At 46.9% G+C, this 17405-nt stretch overlaps 1 protein-coding gene across 9 annotated transcripts in view; it reads left to right on the top strand.

Moving 5' to 3' along the window:
* The window catches only part of LOC139280002 (kielin/chordin-like protein), a 531474-nt gene that overhangs the window by 394312 nt on the left and 119757 nt on the right, over positions 1-17405 (top strand). For all 9 annotated transcript variants that reach the window (XM_070899412.1, XM_070899417.1, XM_070899413.1 and 6 more), the window contains 2 exons: positions 4231-4397; positions 6354-6441. In XM_070899412.1, coding sequence (XP_070755513.1) covers positions 4231-4397; positions 6354-6441 — 255 coding nt within the window. The remainder of the gene's footprint in view (positions 1-4230; positions 4398-6353; positions 6442-17405) is intronic.

Genomic DNA, 17405 nt, shown 5'->3' with positions numbered 1-17405 from the left:
CCCAGTCTACTCAATCTATCATCATGAGGTAAGCCCCTCATCTCCGGAATCAGCCGAGTGAATCGTCTCTGTACACCCTCCAAAGCCAGTATATCCTTCCTTAAGTAAGGTGACCAAAACTGCACGCAGTACTCCAGGTGCGGCCTTACCAATACCCTGTACAGTTGCAGCAGGACCTCCCTGCTTTTGTACTCCATCCCTCTCGCAATGAAGGCCAACATTCCATTCGCCTTCCTGATTACCTGCTGCACCTGCAAACTAACTTTTTGGGATTCATGCACAAGGACCCCCAGGTCCCTCTGCACCTCAGCATGTTGTAATTTCTCCCCATTCAAATAATATTCCCTTTTAATGTTTTTTCTCCCAAGGTGGATGACCTCAAACTTTCCGACATTGTATTCCATCTGCCAAACCTTAGCCCATTCGCTTAACCTATCCAAATCTCTTTGCAGCCTCTCTGTGTCCGCTACACAACCCGCTTTCCCACTAATCTTCGTGTCATCTACACAATACCCAATCTAGGATAGTCTATTCCCGAGTAGGCTCCTCAACATACTGGTCTAAAAAACCATCTCCTACACACTCCAGGAATTCATCTGCCACAGTATTATTACTAATTTGGTTTGGCCAGTCGATATATAGATTAAAGACACCCACCATTACTGTAGTACCCTTGTTACATGCATCTCTAATTTCCTGTTTGATGCCGTCCCCTACACTACCACTACTGTTTGGAGGCCTGTAGACAACTTTCACCAATGTTTTCTGTCACTTTGTGCTCCTTAGCTCCACCCAGACTGATTCTACATCTTGATTTTCTGAGCCAATATCCTTTCTCTCTATTGCTCTAATTTTATCCTTTACTAACAATGTCATACCACCCCCTCTTCCTTTTTGACTGTCCTTCCTAAATATCGAATATCCTTGGATATTCAGTTCCCAATCCTGGTCACTCTGCAACCATGTCTCTGTAATTGCAACTATACATATCCGTTTACATCCATTTGCGCTGTTAATTCGTCTACCTTATTACAGATGCTTCGTGCATTCAGATACAATGCTTTTAGATTTGTCTTTTTAACATTATTAGACATCTTAACATTATTTTGTACTATAGCCCTATTTGTCTTTTCATATTTTTTCTTACCTGGACCCTATTTGCTAGTGCACTCTTTTGTTTGTGTGCTTTGTCCCTTCCTGAAATAATATGGTTATCCTTACCACAATCACTTTCCTGCATTGCTTCCTTTTCATTTCTCTTTAGTATTCTGGATTTCTCTCCACTGCGACCATCCTCCTGCGCCCCCCCCCCACCCCCATTTAGTTTAAAGCCATGTCTACCTCCCTAGTTATTCCGTTTGCTAGAACTCTGATCCCAGCATAGTTCAGGTGTAGTCTGTCCCCATGGAACAGCTCTCTCTTCCCCGAGTATTGGTGCCAGTGCCCCACGAATCGAAACCCACTTCTCCCACACCAACCTTTGAGCCACGCATTCATCTCACGCATTAAAGGCATTTCAGCTGGTCGCGGGTCAAATGCTATAAGGTTTCGGAGGATGTTTTGCTTGTATTAATTACATAGCAGTTTTTGGCTACTTCAGATGGATCCAAACTACTTAAAGTAGCTGTAGAGTTTTCTGAACTTTTACGGGCTTTTGGGAACACACTTCTTCAAAAGGGTCCTTCTGACCATTCCAATCTGTCAAGAGGAGGGCAAGCACTTGATGGATGAAGGAGCAAACAGAATTGCAAATGTACGGAGAGCAAACGGAAGGAGGTGATCCAACAGAGTTTACAGGCCCAGCACAGGACAGCGTCCCTTCAGTTCTTAGCTGTCATAGAGTTAAGTTGCTTCCTGGGGCAAGACTTGCAACCACCTGGCACAGCTGGCATCTCATTGTCAGTTGCAGTCAGGGTCACTGCAGCCCTCAACTATTTTGCCCTCAATTTAATTTGTCATTTCTGTGTCACATGCTGATTAGTGAATGGAGTTATGAAAAAAAAACATTTGATGTGAATACTCAATGTTGCCTTAAGCTCTTTTCAGGCTACCACAGGAGATATCAGTAACATCAGTCAGGCTTGCATTATGCAGGTGACTGATGCCATGTTTGCTTGAGAAAACTCTTTCATTGTTTTCCCCATGGACTTCCACAAACAATAGGACAGGGCTTCTCTCCAGTCGTGGGCACCATTGACTCCACTCCCCATTGCCCAGCCGCCTCCGTCATACAACCTCACTGCCATCATGAATTGCAAGGACTTCCAGTCCATTCATGTGCAACTGGTGTATGACCACTAGCAGTGCATTATATGGGTCTCTTCCTGCTTTCTTGGAGCTGCCATTACTTTTTTATATTGTGCCAATCCTCCATACCTCCCTCCTCACCCCCCGCCACTCATCCCCTGCACAAGTTAGAGGTTGGAAGTGGCACACAATACACCAGTACTAAGAGGAAGTACTGTGGGGAAAGACGTTAACCTCACTGACACATGACACAAAGTAGATGAATAAACTGGTTGGACTGTATTTCAGTCTTGCCTGGGAAGTTCTTGTGGAATAACGAACAGCAGTTAGCTGAGAGAAGGGCAGATGACAGTCTTGCATAAACTGCTTGGAGTCACTTTTTTGGTGCCATGTGGACAGCAGGATTCCTTAAAAGGGCAGTGCAGGTACTGAGCTGAGTATCTCTGAGCTGCAGGCTTCCTTGCAGCAGATGGCACAGCCTCACATTTGGCCATCTGCCCACTAGGAGCATGTCCTTAGGAGCATGCAGGAGAGGCGAGGTTGGGGCGAAGGAGCGACGAAAGATTGCAGAGTGTTGTGATCGGGGGCCCCGAAGAGGCAAGGGCCCAGCGGCAGCATGGGCCACACTGCGATATCTGTGCGCAGAGCTGGTCTCCAGTCATCTTGGTTAATCCTTGCCACTGGTTAAGACCAAGCTCTGTCAAGCCCGTGTGGTGGCTGGTGTGCAATGACCACCACACGCTTAAAAACGTCCACGCACAGGCATCTTCCACATACATGCAGTCGGGACCTGGAATATTGGGTCCTTCATTAAAACACCTGTGAACTCGTCCCTTTTTGCTGTGGAAGCAAGTCATCCTCAATACGAGGGACCGCCAAAGAAGGAGAATAAATGTACCTCGGTCACAGCCTTCTTGCTAGGCCCGAGCCTCATCATGCAACTGTTGCACCTCTGCCTATAAATGTCGACAAGAGAAACTTCTCTGCTCTTTTTCCTTTGATTATGCATTTTCCTCAGGAGTTTGAACAAATCGGGGAGTCCATGCTCTAGCGGATTGTTCAGGGTCTGCAGAGGGATCTTACTCCATGGGGAGAAATTGGCCGCCTTTCACCTCCCGTTATCACCTCCGTGGGCGATAAGGGCTTATCGACCGGGCGCGGTGAAATTACCATGGCAGGTTAGCGCTGGCACTAAAACTTACCGCCTTGACCTCCTGCACCCCAGAGATCGTGATGTCATCCACCACGCTGCGCCCCTTTATCGACCCGGATGTAAAATTCGCTTCCGCCCCCTGCAGCATCGCCGGGCATCAACAACGGCAGCTGCAGGAGATGTTGTCACCTTGGCCGGCCACTTCAGGAGCTCTAATTAAAGGCAGTGGTTGTCAGGTAGGCCAATTTTAAATAATGTCCCCATAGTGCTGTGTTTTGATTTTTCCCAGCCCGCGATTGATCAGCCCTGCACTCTCAGTGGGGGCTGCTATGCGCGTATCGCAGGTGCCATTGACGACCATTCCCAGCCTTAGTCTCCAATGATCGCAGCATTGGCCCTTCCCTTTAAGGGAGAGAAGGAGCCTGTAAGACCAGCAGTGCTGCACAGAACATTGTGCAGCGCTTTGCTGTTCATACCCCTCTCGCTCCCTTTAGCGCTCCATAGGAAGTGGTTGCACTTGATTTAGTGTTCCACTTCCCTCTTAGAGCGCTAAACCGGAAGTTCCCATTGGAATCAATTGTGTAGTGTCTGGCGATATTTTTGCGTACCACAAAAGTTATCGCCCCAAATGGGGCGCAACGCAATTTCTAGCCCCATGAGCCTCGGCTTTTATCGGTTCCTATGTTCTTCCTCCCGGATACTTCAATGATCTGCCAGTTCTTGGTCCAGCACAAAACTTTCTAGAGATGTAGCAATCATGATGCAGTTTAAATGAAAGTATTCTGCTCTGTGGATCGATTCTTACTGAGTTGTAATGTGTTTTTCCCCAGAATACTCGCTCGCCTCAGCTCCGGAAATGGAATCTCTCAAGCAGCCTTTTCCAGCTGCGATCTTTGCCACTCCCTGGATGCCACCAACATCATGCTGGTACAATGAGACCTTGCAACAAGACGGTGCCACCTGGACAGTGTCTGAGTGCGTCGAGTGCACTTGTCGGGTGAGGAGCTCCCAACGTTTATCATTGTGTTCAATTCCTGAAGGGTGGGTCGACTGGGGACCACCCACTGTGTTCAATTCCTGAAGCATAGCTCCGTATCCCTATTAATAATTATTTGGGTTACTTAAATATATTACACAAAGACCTTTTTCTTTTAATTTAAATAAATTCCTAATTGATTAGCTTAGAGAAAAAAAAGTAAACAAGACTGAATAAGCAGCGAAGAAACATGTCTGAATAAATTCTACATACCTGCCATATAAATTATATTTTCAGACCTCAACCTTCTGTATCCTACCTGATGACCCCTGCCATCACTATCCATGTGGTGTGATGTTTGGAGCACATGGATGATGTGTCCTAACCCTCCTGTGGTGCTCCTCATGGTGAACGAATGGAGTGCTATACCTGATAATAAGTAGTATATTATTATCTAATAGTAATCGAGTTCATGGGTAATCGGGGGCATGGACCAGGGAGCAGAGTAGTCGAGCAGGAAAAAGAGCAGGGAGAGGGGAGTAGAAGTGTTCCAACAGGAAATGCTCGAGAGTGGAGTAGTCAGATGAAATAGGAATTGAAGCAGAATGGAGTGGGAAAGTTTCCAGTTATCAGGAAACTGGGAGTGGTAACGTCTCAAAAGTGGACTGGGAAGCAGATAAAGTACACTCATTCCTACATCAGAATTTGGGAATCTGGCCAAGGGGAGGAAACCCGATGGAAATCGGCTATAACCCAAACTCCTCCCCCACCCAGATTGAGCTAATTACACAGTGTTCTTGGCGTGGAATTTTTAGGCTATTGATGAGAAGTAAAGCATTCTCAACTCCCAATTCCTTACATTGTGTGATGTTCAATCAATAATCGCTGTGTTTGAACCCAATGCGGATGTAGTCAAGTGCGGACAATGGCTAGAATGCCAGGGATGGGCCATTCAATCATCAATGCCTCATTGTAACTATCTGCAGTTTCTGGTGTTTAATAAACACCAAGATAACTGAGAAAACATGTAGTGTGTGGATACCCTGGGATCACAGCTCTTCTTAAACAGGCTGCATGAAAAATGAAAACCAGGCCTAAGTCTTGCCTCGTCAACCAATGACATTCTTCCTGACATATTTGAACTCTGTAATTAAAGCCGTGGTCATTGGTAGCACTCTTGCCTCTGAGTCAGAAGGTTGTGAGGTCATGCCCCACTCAGAGACTTGAGCAGAAGTACCAAAGTGACACCTGGACTCCAAGGGTTAAATTCCGAGGAGAGATTACACAAGTTAGGGTTGTATTCCCTGGAAGTTTGAAGATTAAGGAGTGATTTGATCGAAGTTTTCGAGATATTAGGGGGAACTGATAGGGTAGATAGAGAGAAACTATTCCTGCTGGTTGGGGAGTCGAGGACGAGGGAGCATCGTATAAAAATTAGAGCCAGGCCTTTCAGGAGTGAAGTTAGGAAACACTTCTACACACAAAGGGAACTCCCTTCCGTAAGCGGCAATTGATGCGAGATCAATTGTTAATTTTAAATCAAAGATTGATAACTTTCTGTTAACCAAAGGTATTAAGGGATACGGGCCAAAGGCGGGTATGTGGAGTTAGATCGCAGATCAGCCATGATCTCACTGAATGGTGGAACAGGTTTGAGGCGCTAAATTGCCGATTTCTGTTCATGTTCTATGTTGCTATGAGCACATGATATACAGTGCACTGCAGTACGACAGTAGTATTGCTTTGTCGGACATGACGTCTTTCGGATGAGATATTAAAATGAATCTTCCCTCACAGGTGGAAATAAATGCTTTGAGACATTCTGAGGTTATGAAAGGCGCTAATTAAATTCTCAATCTTTTCTTCTTTCCTTCCTCATTTCTTTCCTTTTTCCTTCATTCATTTGTTCGCCTGTCTGGCAGTAGATCACATTGGAACTGAATTCTGTTTTTTCTTTTGTCTGTTTCCTTCTGCCAGCTGGGAACAGTCTCGTGTACCACATGTCCCTCACTGCCCTGTAGCCAGGTGGAGCTGGTGCCTGGGCTCTGCTGCCCGGTTTGCAAGTGTAAGTAAATTCCTACCACCTAAGGTAAGGTGACAGACCAAAGAGTGGTGAGAATGTGGAACTCGCTAACACAGGGAGTGGTTGAAAATAATAATATAGATGCATTTAAGGGGAGGCTAGACAAGCATATGAGAGAGAAGAGAATAGAGGGTTATGCTGATAGATTTAGATGGGGAAAGACTGGAGGAAGCTCGAGTGGAGCATAAACGCAGGCATGGACTAGTTGGGCCGAATGCCTGTTTCTGTGTCATATATCTTATGTAATTATATTTAGATTAGTGCCATGAATGCTAAGAATTCATCAGTAGTCTTTCTTATTCACTCTGCTCTCCTGAAACCATTACGAGTCACTGGAGTACTGTTCCACGGGCACCATGTACCCTTTGGTACATCACCCGATTGGCATTCATTTTGTGTGGGGGACATCACAACCAGGCCCAGGTCTAGTCTCAACTGAGGCCAGGTACACAGATACCAGAGGGTTTATATTAATAGATGGAAAATCAGGCAGGTTCCTTTACGGGCATCCTGCCTGGTTTTCCAATATCCATTTCACCCAGGCGAACCAGTACATCTGGGTGCCTCTCCTTTGATGTCTCCACAACACACTTTCCAGCAGGAATAGTGATCTGGACCAGGAACCCAAGCTGATTTTCCCTCCGGGGCTCAGAGTTGCTGAGGCCAACTGTCGAACCTGTATTACTGCCCTGGATGAGTCAGCACAGACCAGGCCTGTATTATTGTTGGCCTCTCTTCCTCTGTCAGTAGTGGCTCACTTTGCCATTTCTGCTGGATGGATGTAGCGGAGGGTTGGGAGCTTGCTTGCATGGAGCCCATGCCCTGTTCAATGTGTTCCTCACCACGTTGGGAGATAACTCGCAAACCTCCTACATCAGCTCAATCAACACTTGCACGACATCCTATTTTACTTGACCCTTAAGATGGAATACTGACAGGCTCTGTTTATTTTCCCTGCTGTCAGGGAATATAATTAAGGAACATCAAGTCAGTAATTTACAATTTATGGGACACATCATTTGCAAATAAAGGGGCTGATTTTCCTCTTGGGCTCCTGTTTGGGCTCGACTCTGCCATAGCTCACCCCATGTTCACTGCACCTGAACTTGCCTCCAATGTTTATGCTGTTTTTCTGAGGTTTCTGACTGATTTTCCACCCATGAAAAGATCCTTTTTGGGCAGTATCCCACAGCGTGGTCGCTGCCCATGGTACCATACCCCAGCAAATAGTCAGCATCTTCGGGAGGCGAGGGAGAAAATTGTTAAGGAAAACAATTGCTTATGAGAGGTGGTCGGAAAGCAGACAGTTGGTGAAGTTTACTTTCATGATGCCATAAAGTGATATCTAGAATGGGGATAAAACAGATTATCTGCAAAGGGATATAGACAGGCTACGTGAGTGGGAAAACATTTGGCAGATGGAGCATAATGTAGGAAAGTGTGAGGTTATCACCTTTGGCAGAAAAAATTAAAAAGCAAATTATTATTTAAATGGGGAGAGTTTACAAAGTGCTGCAGAACAGAGGGACCTGGGGGTCCTTCTGCATGAAACACAAAAAGTTAGTATGCAGATACATCAAGTAATCAGGAAGGCAAATGGAATGTTGGCCTTTATTGCAAGGAGGATGAAGCATAAAAGCAAAGTCGTCCTGCTACAACTGTACAGGGTATTGGTAAGACCACACCTAGAGTGCTGCGTACAGTTTTGGTCTCCTTATTTAAGGAGGGATATACTTGCACTGGAGGCAGTTCAGAGAAGGTCCACTTGGTTGATTCCTGAGATGAAGAGATTGACTTATGAAGAAAGGTTGAGTAGGTTAGGCCTATACTCATTGGAGTTTAGAAGAATGAGAGGTGATCTTATTGAAACATATAAGATACTGAGGGAACTCGACAAGGTAGATGCAGAGAGGATGTTTCCCCTCGTGGGGGAATCCAGAACTAGGGAGCATAGTCTCAGAATAAGGGGTCGCCTATTTAGAATTGAGATGAGGAGGAATTTCTTCTCTCAGTGGGTCGTAAATGTGTGGAATTCTCTGCCCCAGAGAGCTGTGGAGGCTGGGTCATTGAATATATTTAAAGTTGAGATAGACAGATTTTTGAAAGATAAGAGAATAAAGGGTTATGGGAAGTGGAGCTGAGCCCAAGATCATATCAGCCATGATATTAAATGGCAGAGCAGGCTCAAGGGGCAAAATGGTCTACTCCTGCTCCTATTTCTTATGTTCTTGTTTTGTGAGGGAGAGAGAGGAGGGAGTGCGTGAAGCACGATTTTTCCAGGGTTTCTGCAGCTCTTCGACTGAAGTTACGGTGGATGATCGTGAGAACTCCTTCAAAAAATTCACCCTCATGGTCTCCAGGGAGAGCAGATTGTGTGCAAAGTTGTCTGCTCTCAAACCTCACATTCTCAACAGTTTTATAACACAAGAACAAAGCACGATTGAAAGTGTGCAGGTGTCTTCCTTTTATAATGTTCAGGATTATATGCTCATTCAACCTAATATATTGTATTAGTTCGCTAGTGGCCTCTTGACTTTCTCCAGATGGCTCAAAAGAATTCAGGACATCTCTGAGATTTGTAAGGGAGTCTTTTGATTTTTCCCTGAGCTGTACACTCTGTTTTCTGTGGATCACAACAGCAAAAGTAGAAGCAAAAATGCAGAGTAGGCTTTGAGTTTGAGAAAACTCATCCATAATCCAAACTTTGCCTCCAGTCTTGAGATTCTACATAGTGTTACCAGGGGCTCAAATTTTGACAACACAATTTATACCCCAGTCATATAAGGGCACAAGATTTCAGTTTTTTATCCTCACATCAAAAAAATACAAACCTCTTAATAGTCAAGGGCCCATTCGCTGCAGCAGAAGAATTAATAATTGGGGTTGCCATTGTATAGTAACAGGGAATTAATGAGGCCTGGCTTTTGTACAGTATCAGATAATGAATAAGGACTGGCCTTTGTACAGTAACGGAAGTAATGAGAACTGGCCTTTGTACAGTAACAGAGAATGTCATGGAAAGGTTACAGTGGTCACAACATCTTTCCCACATCTGAGACAGAAGATTGTGGGTTCAAGCCCCACTCCAGGACTTGAGCAGAATAATTTAGGCTGGCGTTTCAGTGCAGTCATAAGAAGCCTCTGCAGTGTTAGAGGTGCTATCTTTCAGATGAGATGGTAAACCTGTCTGCCAGCTCAGGTGGGTGCAAATGATCCCATGGTACTACTGAAAGACCTGTAGTGGAGTTTTACAGTGTTCTGGCCAAATTTATCCCTCAACCAACACCACCAAAAAGCAGTTTAACTGGGCCATTTATTTCAATACTGTTGGTTATACATTCTAAACACAAACTGACTGTCACCATTGCCAATATACCAACAATGACTGAATTTCAACAATAATTAATTCGCTATAAAATGCTTTTAGGATATCGTGAGGATGTGAAAGATGCTATATAAATGAAAGTTCTGTCCTCCTTAGCTGAGGATGTGATGTGCTCCATTTGAGTGTAAGAATAATCAGTGAACAATGAGCCTGAATTTGCGGTCGGCAGTGAAGCTAAGGAGTTCGCCACCGACATCGCAAGTAAATCCGCACCGACCTCGTGGTATTGCCTCGCGAGAACGCCCGTTAAAACGCTGCAGAGTTCCAGGCAGCGTACTCCCCCATCATCATAATAGGCAGTCCCTCGAAATCGATGAAGTCTTGTTTCCACTCTCAAAGTGAGTTCTCAGGTGGCTGTACAGTCCAATATGGAAATTACAGTCTCTGTAACAAGTGGGGCAGACAGTCGTTGAAGGAAGGGGTGGGTGGGACTGGTTTGCCGCACGCTCCTTCCGCTGCTAGCGCTTGTTTTCTGCATGCTCTCGGCGACAAGACTTAAGGTGCTCAGCGCCCTCCCAGATGCTCTTCCTCCACTTTGGGTGGTCTTGGGCCAGAGATTCCCAGGTGCCGGTGGCAATGTTGCACTTTATCAAGGAGGCTTTAAGGGTGTCCTTGAAACGTTTCCTCTACTCACCTGGGGCTCGCTTGCCATGTAGGAGTTTCGAATGGAGCACTTGCTTTGGGAGTCTCAGGTCGGGCATGCGGACGATGTGGCCCATGGAGCCCAGGAGTGTACCACTGAATATGCAAACCTGGGATCACCTGGGGTGGTGGTTCTTTTACTTCCTGATTCGTAGCCTATAAGCTATTCATTCGGCTCTCACCAGCTTTAATGGTCACATTCATAGTATATTTCCCATTTCTCACAGCTTCCTCCTTCTTTGAAACATGTATCTAAGCGCCATAATATTGCCAATCCAATACTCCCAAAGTAAAATTCTGGGTAAACTCAACAGGAATACCGGGGACCTTTCTTTGGCTTTCCTTTATACAGACTGTATAGACTTAAGTTCTATTTAATTCAACATGACTCTGAAAACAATTCGATCATTAATCTCAAATTTTACATAAATCATCCCATTTCAAACCAGTTGACATTTTTCTCTCTTTCCACTCCAACCGAACGTACATAATGGGCATTAAACGTTTAAAAATAATTTTCATGTTGAATCAAAAAGTAATCTATGTTGCAAAAATGTTTTTATTAATTACAGTGAGGACAGTGCAATGGGACAAGAGGAGGGATTCACTCATATAGAGTAAGAATGGAAATGAAACAAATATAATCAAGGTGAAATAAATCAATCCTTTTTCAGCAACTAATGCTGCAGGTGTTGGTAGATTTTTCCCCGGCCATGAAATTTGGGATACCATCCCCCAGAGGAAGTGGAGTGCAATGTCGGGTGCTCCACTTCCTCTTGGGGGCGGGATGTGCGAGCTAAGCAAGGGAACTTTCCAGTGTCTACTGACCGAGCTGGTCGAGTTCTAAAGGATATAGCTGTCTTGCGACAGGTGGCGAGAGAACCAATACGAGGGAAAAACCTCACCAATCTACCTGTCGCTGTGATCATCGCACAGTCATTAGAGATGAAGTCCCGTCTTCACACTCAAGACACCCTCCATTGTGTTGTGTGGCACTACCACCGTGCTAAATGGGATAGATTCCTAACAGATCTAGCAGCTCTAAAACTGGGCATCCATGAGGCACTATGACCAACAGCAGCAGAATTGTATTCCACCACAACCTGTAACCTCATGGCCCGGCATATCCCTCACTCTACAATTACCATCAAGCCAGGGGATCAACCCTGGTTCAGTGAGGATTGCAGGAGAGCATGCCAGGAGCAGCGCCAGGCGCACCTAAAACTGAGGTACCACCTGGGAAGCTGCAACACAGGACTACATGCATGCTAACAGTGAAAGCAGCGTGCTATAAACAGGGTTAAATGATCCCACAATCAATGGATAAGATCAAAGCTCTGCAGTCCTGCCACATCCAGTCATGAATGGAGGTGAACCATTAAACAACTATCGGGAGGAAGTGGCTCCATGAAAATCCCCATCCCCAGTGAAGGTGGAGCCCAGCATGCAAGTGCAAAAGACGAGGCTGAAGCGTTTGCAACCATCTTCACCCACAAGTGCCGTGTGGATGATCCATATCAGCCTCCTCCTAAGGGCCCCACCAACACAGAAGCCAGTCTTCAACCAATTCGATTCACTCCATGTGATATCAAGAAGCAGCTGAGCGTACTCTATACAGCAAAGGCTATGGGCCCCGACAACATCCTGGCTGTCACGCTGAAGGCTTGTGCTCCAGAACTAGCCGCACCTCTAGCCAAGCTGTTTCAGTACAGCTACAACACTGGCATCCACCCAACAATGTGGAAAACTGCCCAGGTATGTCCTGTCCACAAAAAGCAGGACAAATCCAATCGGGCCAGTTACCGCCCCAACAGTCTACTCTCAATCATCTGCAAAGTGATGGAAGGTGTCGTCGACAGTGCTATCAGCGACACTCACCAATAACCTGCTCACCGATGTTCAGTTTGGGTTCTGCCATGACCATTCAACTCCAGACCTCATAACAGCCTTGGCCCAAACATGGACAAAAGAGCTGAATTCCAGAGGTGAGGTGAGAATGACTGCCCTCGACATCAAGGCAGCATTTGGCCGATTGTGGCATCAAGGAACCCTAGTAAAACTGAAGTCAATGGGAATCAGGTGGAAAACTCTCCACTGGCTGGAGTCGTACTTAGCACAAATGATGATGGTTGTGGTGTTTGAAGGTCAATCATCACAGCTCCAGGACATCACTGCAGTGTTCCTCAGGGCAGTGTCCTAGGCCCAACCAACTTCAGCTGCTTCATGAATGACCTTCCCTCCATCATAAGGTCAGAAGTGGGGATGGTCGCTGATGATTGCACAGTGTTCAGTTTCATTCACAAATCCTGAGAAAATAAAGCATGCTCGCATGCAACAAGACCTGGATGACATTCAGGCTTGGGCTGATAAGTGGCAAGTAACATTCGCGCCACACAAGTGCCAGGCAATGACGGTCTCCAACAGGGAGTCTAACCCCTTGATATTCAGCAGCATTATCATTGCCGAATCCCTCATCATCAACATCTGCCGGTCACCGTTGACCAGAAACTTAACTGGACCAGCCACATAAATATTGCGGCTGCACGAGGTCAGAGGCTGAGTATTCTGAGGCGAGTGTCTCACCTCCTGACTCCCCAAAGCCTTTCCACCATCTACAAGGCACAAGTCAGGAGTGTGATGGAATACTCTCCACTTGTCTGGATGAGTGCAACTCCGACAACACTCAACACTCAACAAGCTCAACACCAGCCAGGACAAAGCAGCCCGCTTGATTGGCACCCTATCCACCACCTTAAACATTCACTCCTTCTACCATTGGAGCACTGTGGCTGCGGTATGTACCATCTATAAGATGCACTGCAGCAACTCGCCAAAGTCTTCTTTGGCAGCACCTCCCAAACCCACGACCTCTACCACCTAGAAGGACAAGGACAGAAGGCGCATGGGAGCACCATCACCTGCATGTTGCACATAATCCAGATTTGGAAATATATCACCATTCCTTCATCATCACTGGGTCAAAGTCCTGGAGCTCCCTCCCTTACATATCTGTGGGAGTACCTTCACCACCACCTTCTCAAGGGCAATTAGGAATGGGCAATAAATGCTGGCCTTGCCAGCTATACCCACAACCTGGAACAAATATTTTTAAAAAAACAACGGATGGCTGGACTGGTAAGTCGGCCGGGAAAAAAAATGGCGGCGTGCACCTCCCCTTTAATTTTCGCCCCATGAGCAGAGTGCGACACGGTTCATGACCCTCGAGGCGGACACGAACATCTTCCACAGCTGCCATATGGGGTGTAGCCCAATTTCTGATGTGTGGCAAAAACAGGTTGCTGTGCACGGCGATAATGTCATCATTGCCAGCGCAGTGGCCTGGGTCGCTACCGGCGGGAACGGGGCACTGCCGGTTTTGTGCCTCCGTTTTCTCCTGCGCAATTTTGGTAGATGGTGATAGTGATAATTCTCATAGTAGAATTCAGCTGGACATCAACAGATTTGACATGCAGACTTGATAGTCATGTTGGAGAGCAGTACTCCACTGTAGAGTGCACCAGGGCGAGTGCTGCCGAACGCAGAGTTTGAGCGTCTGCTCACCGTGTGGATCTGGCGAGTTTCTGGATCAAGTTGACCCTATTCTTTAGTTTCTTCCCAAGGTTCGAGAGATGTTGTCTATAGGATAGGGTGGGATCAAGTGTGACTCCTAAATAGGAGAGGTTTTTTTGGCATGGTTTACCTCTTCGCTGCAAAAGGACACTTTCAGAGCTTGGTTTGCTTGATGGGTGTCGAGGTGGAATAGCGAGGTGATGGTCTTTTCTAGGTTTTGCTGGAGTCGCCATCGGCAGAAGTAGGCCTCCATCCTCTGTAAATTACTGGTCAAGGTCTCCTCGATGATGGACAGATTCATGTTATACGTGGCCAAGGCAATATCATCAGTGTATATTAACTTGCCGGACTCTGTTTCGGGCCGGTCACTGGTACAAACATTGAATAACATGGGTGCCAGGACAGAATTCTGTGGGAGTCCGTTGTTCAATGAAGTGTATCTGCTCTTCTGGTTGCCCGAGTACACACTGAAGCATCAGTTGCTAAGCATGGAGTTGAGAAGATGGATCATTGTTCTGCAGGGTAAAATGGTGGTGAGCTTGAAAAGTGAAAGTAATGCAAAAGCTGATTAACAAAATCCATGAAGACCAAGTACCTGAAGACTAGGGAAAGGTGGTAATTATTGTGTTCCTAACACACATGATACTCCACACAGGGAGGTTAAAGTAACAGTGACCTCAGTCTTTACTAAGACACTCCAGAGTGAGGAACAGGCCTTAGGGGCCAGCTTATATACAGTGCTCCCAAGGGATGCTGGGATCCCTTGGGACTTCAGGGGATGCGCTCCCTGGTGGCGGAACATGCATGCTTTACAGGTACACAACATCACTCCCTCCTTAAATCAAAGTGAAAGCTATTACAAGGTGAGGCAGTCGGGAGCCTTTCTTTCACTGGTGGACCGCCTCGGTACAAATGTCTGTTCTGGTGTGTTGGCTGTGCCCTCGCTGGGCTGGCGTGTTGTTGGCTCTGCAGGGCTGCTGGGTGAGCCTGGCCTTGCTGGGCTGTTGGGCATGATGAGTTCAATTTCCTGGTCCGGGATGGTGTCGTTGATCCTTTGGGGTGTGTTGTGGGCTCGAAAAAGGTGGTGTCTGCTGTGGGTTGCTCAGGGCAGTCTGTGAACCACAGCCTCGTTTGGTCCAGGTGTTTTCTGCAAATTTGTCCATTGTCTGGTTTGACTACAAACACCCTACTCCCTTCTTTAGCTATCACCTGCCCGCGATCCACTTAGGACCATGTCCATAGTTTAGCACATAAACAGGGTAATTCAGATCAATTTCCCGTGACACAGTGGCGCGACCATCGTTTACATTTTGTTGCTGCCATTTGCCCTCGACCTGATCATGCAGGTTGGGGTGAACCAGCGAGAGTCTGGTTTTAAGTGTCCTTTTCATGAGTAGCTCAGCCGGGGGCACCCCTGTGAGCGAGTGGGGTCTCGTGCGGTAGCTGAGCAGTACTCGGGACAGGCGTGTTTGGAGTGAGCCTTCTGTGACTCGTTTAAGGCTCTGTTTGATTGTTTGTACTGCCCGCTCTGCCTGCCCATTGGTGGCTGGTTTAAACGGGACCGAGGTGACATGTTTGATCCCATTGTGGGTCATGAATTCTTTAAATTCGGCACTGGTGAAACATGGCCCGTTGTCAGGCAGGCCGTGGGTGGCAAACATGGCCCTCAGGCTTTCAATGGTGGCAGTGGCGGTGCTTCCCGACATTATTTCACATTCAATCCATTTTGAAAAAGCATCCACCACCACCAGGAACATTTTACCGAGAAACGGGCCCGCACAGTCGACATGGATCCTCGACCATGGTCTGGAGGGCCAGGACCACAAACTTAGTGGTGCCTCTCTGGGTGCGTTGCTCAACTGAGCACACACGCGGCATTGCTGTACACAGGACTCTAAGTCAGAGTCGATACCGGGCCACCACACGTGGGATCTGGCTATCGCTTTCATCATTACTATACCCGGGTGTGTGCTGTGAAGATCCGAGATGAACGTCTCCCTGCCCTTTTTGGGTAGCACTACGCAGTTACCCCACAACAGGCAGTCTGCCTGAATGGACAGCTCGTCCTTTTGCCACTGGAATGGCTTGATTAGCTCTTGCATTTCAACGGGGATGCTGGCCCAGCTCCCATGCAGTACACAGTTTTTTTACTAGGGACAGCAGAGGATCTTTGCTGGTCCAAATCCTAATCTGGCGGGCCGTGACAAGTGATTTAGCATTTTCAAACGCTTCCATGACCATCAACAAGTCTGTGGGCTGCGCCACCATCAACAAGTTTGCAGGCTGCGCCATTTCCACCCCCGTGGTGGGCAATGGTAGCTGACTGAGAGCATCCACACAGTTCTCGGTTCCTGGCCTGTGGCGGATGGTATAGTTATACGCTGATAGCGTGAGTGCCCACCTTTGTAGGCGGGCTGAGGCATTGGTATTTATCCCCTTGTTTTCAGCGAACAGGGAAATGAGGAGCTTGTGATCAATTTCCAGCTCAAATTTGAGGCCAAACAGGTACTGATACATTTTCTTTACCCCGAACACACACGCTCTTTCTCAATCATGCTGTAGGCCCTCTCGGCCTTAGACAAGCTCCTGGAGGCATAGGCGACAGGTTGCAACTTCCCCGCAACTCCGTCCGACGACGCGTCACATGCTAGCACAAGTCTTTTACACGGGTTATACAATACAAGCAGCTTGTTGGAGCATAAAATATTTCTGGCTTTCTCAAAAGCAATTACTTGGTTTTGTTCCCATACCCAGTTCTCACTTTTACGCAATAACACATGTCGGGGCTCTAAGAGAGTGCTTAACCCCGGTACGAAGTTACTAAAATAGTTGAGGAGCCCTGTGACGTTCTGCGTTCCTGATAGCCTGTCTTGGCGTCTGTGGGCCGAATGCTATCCGCCGCGATCTTTCTCCCCAAAAACTCCACTTCTGTTGCCATGAAGACGCATTTCGACCTCTTCAGCTGCAGCCCGACGCGATCCAGTCGCTGGAGGACCTCCTCCAGGCTTTGTATGTGCTATATGGTGTTCCGACCCGTGACCAATATGTCATCCTGAAAAAACACCGTGCCAAGGTATCGACTTGAGTAGACGTTCCATGTTTCTCTGGAAGATCGCAGCAGCAGACCGAATTCCAAATGGGCATCTGTTGTAGATGAACAGTCCCTTGTGCGTGTTGATGCAGGTGAGGCCCTTCGAAGATTCCTCCAGCTCCTGCGTCATTTCGGCTGAAGTCAGGTCGAGCTTAGTGAACGTCTTGCCTCCTGCCAGCGTCGCAAATAGGTCATCTGCCTTAGGTAGCGGGAATTTGTCCTGTAGCGAGAAACGATTAATAGTTACTTAAAAATCGC

The sequence above is a fragment of the Pristiophorus japonicus genome, chromosome 14 (assembly GCF_044704955.1).
Source record: "Pristiophorus japonicus isolate sPriJap1 chromosome 14, sPriJap1.hap1, whole genome shotgun sequence".
Classification (NCBI taxonomy): domain Eukaryota; kingdom Metazoa; phylum Chordata; class Chondrichthyes; family Pristiophoridae; genus Pristiophorus; species Pristiophorus japonicus.
This window is presented reverse-complemented; position numbering and strand designations above follow the sequence as displayed.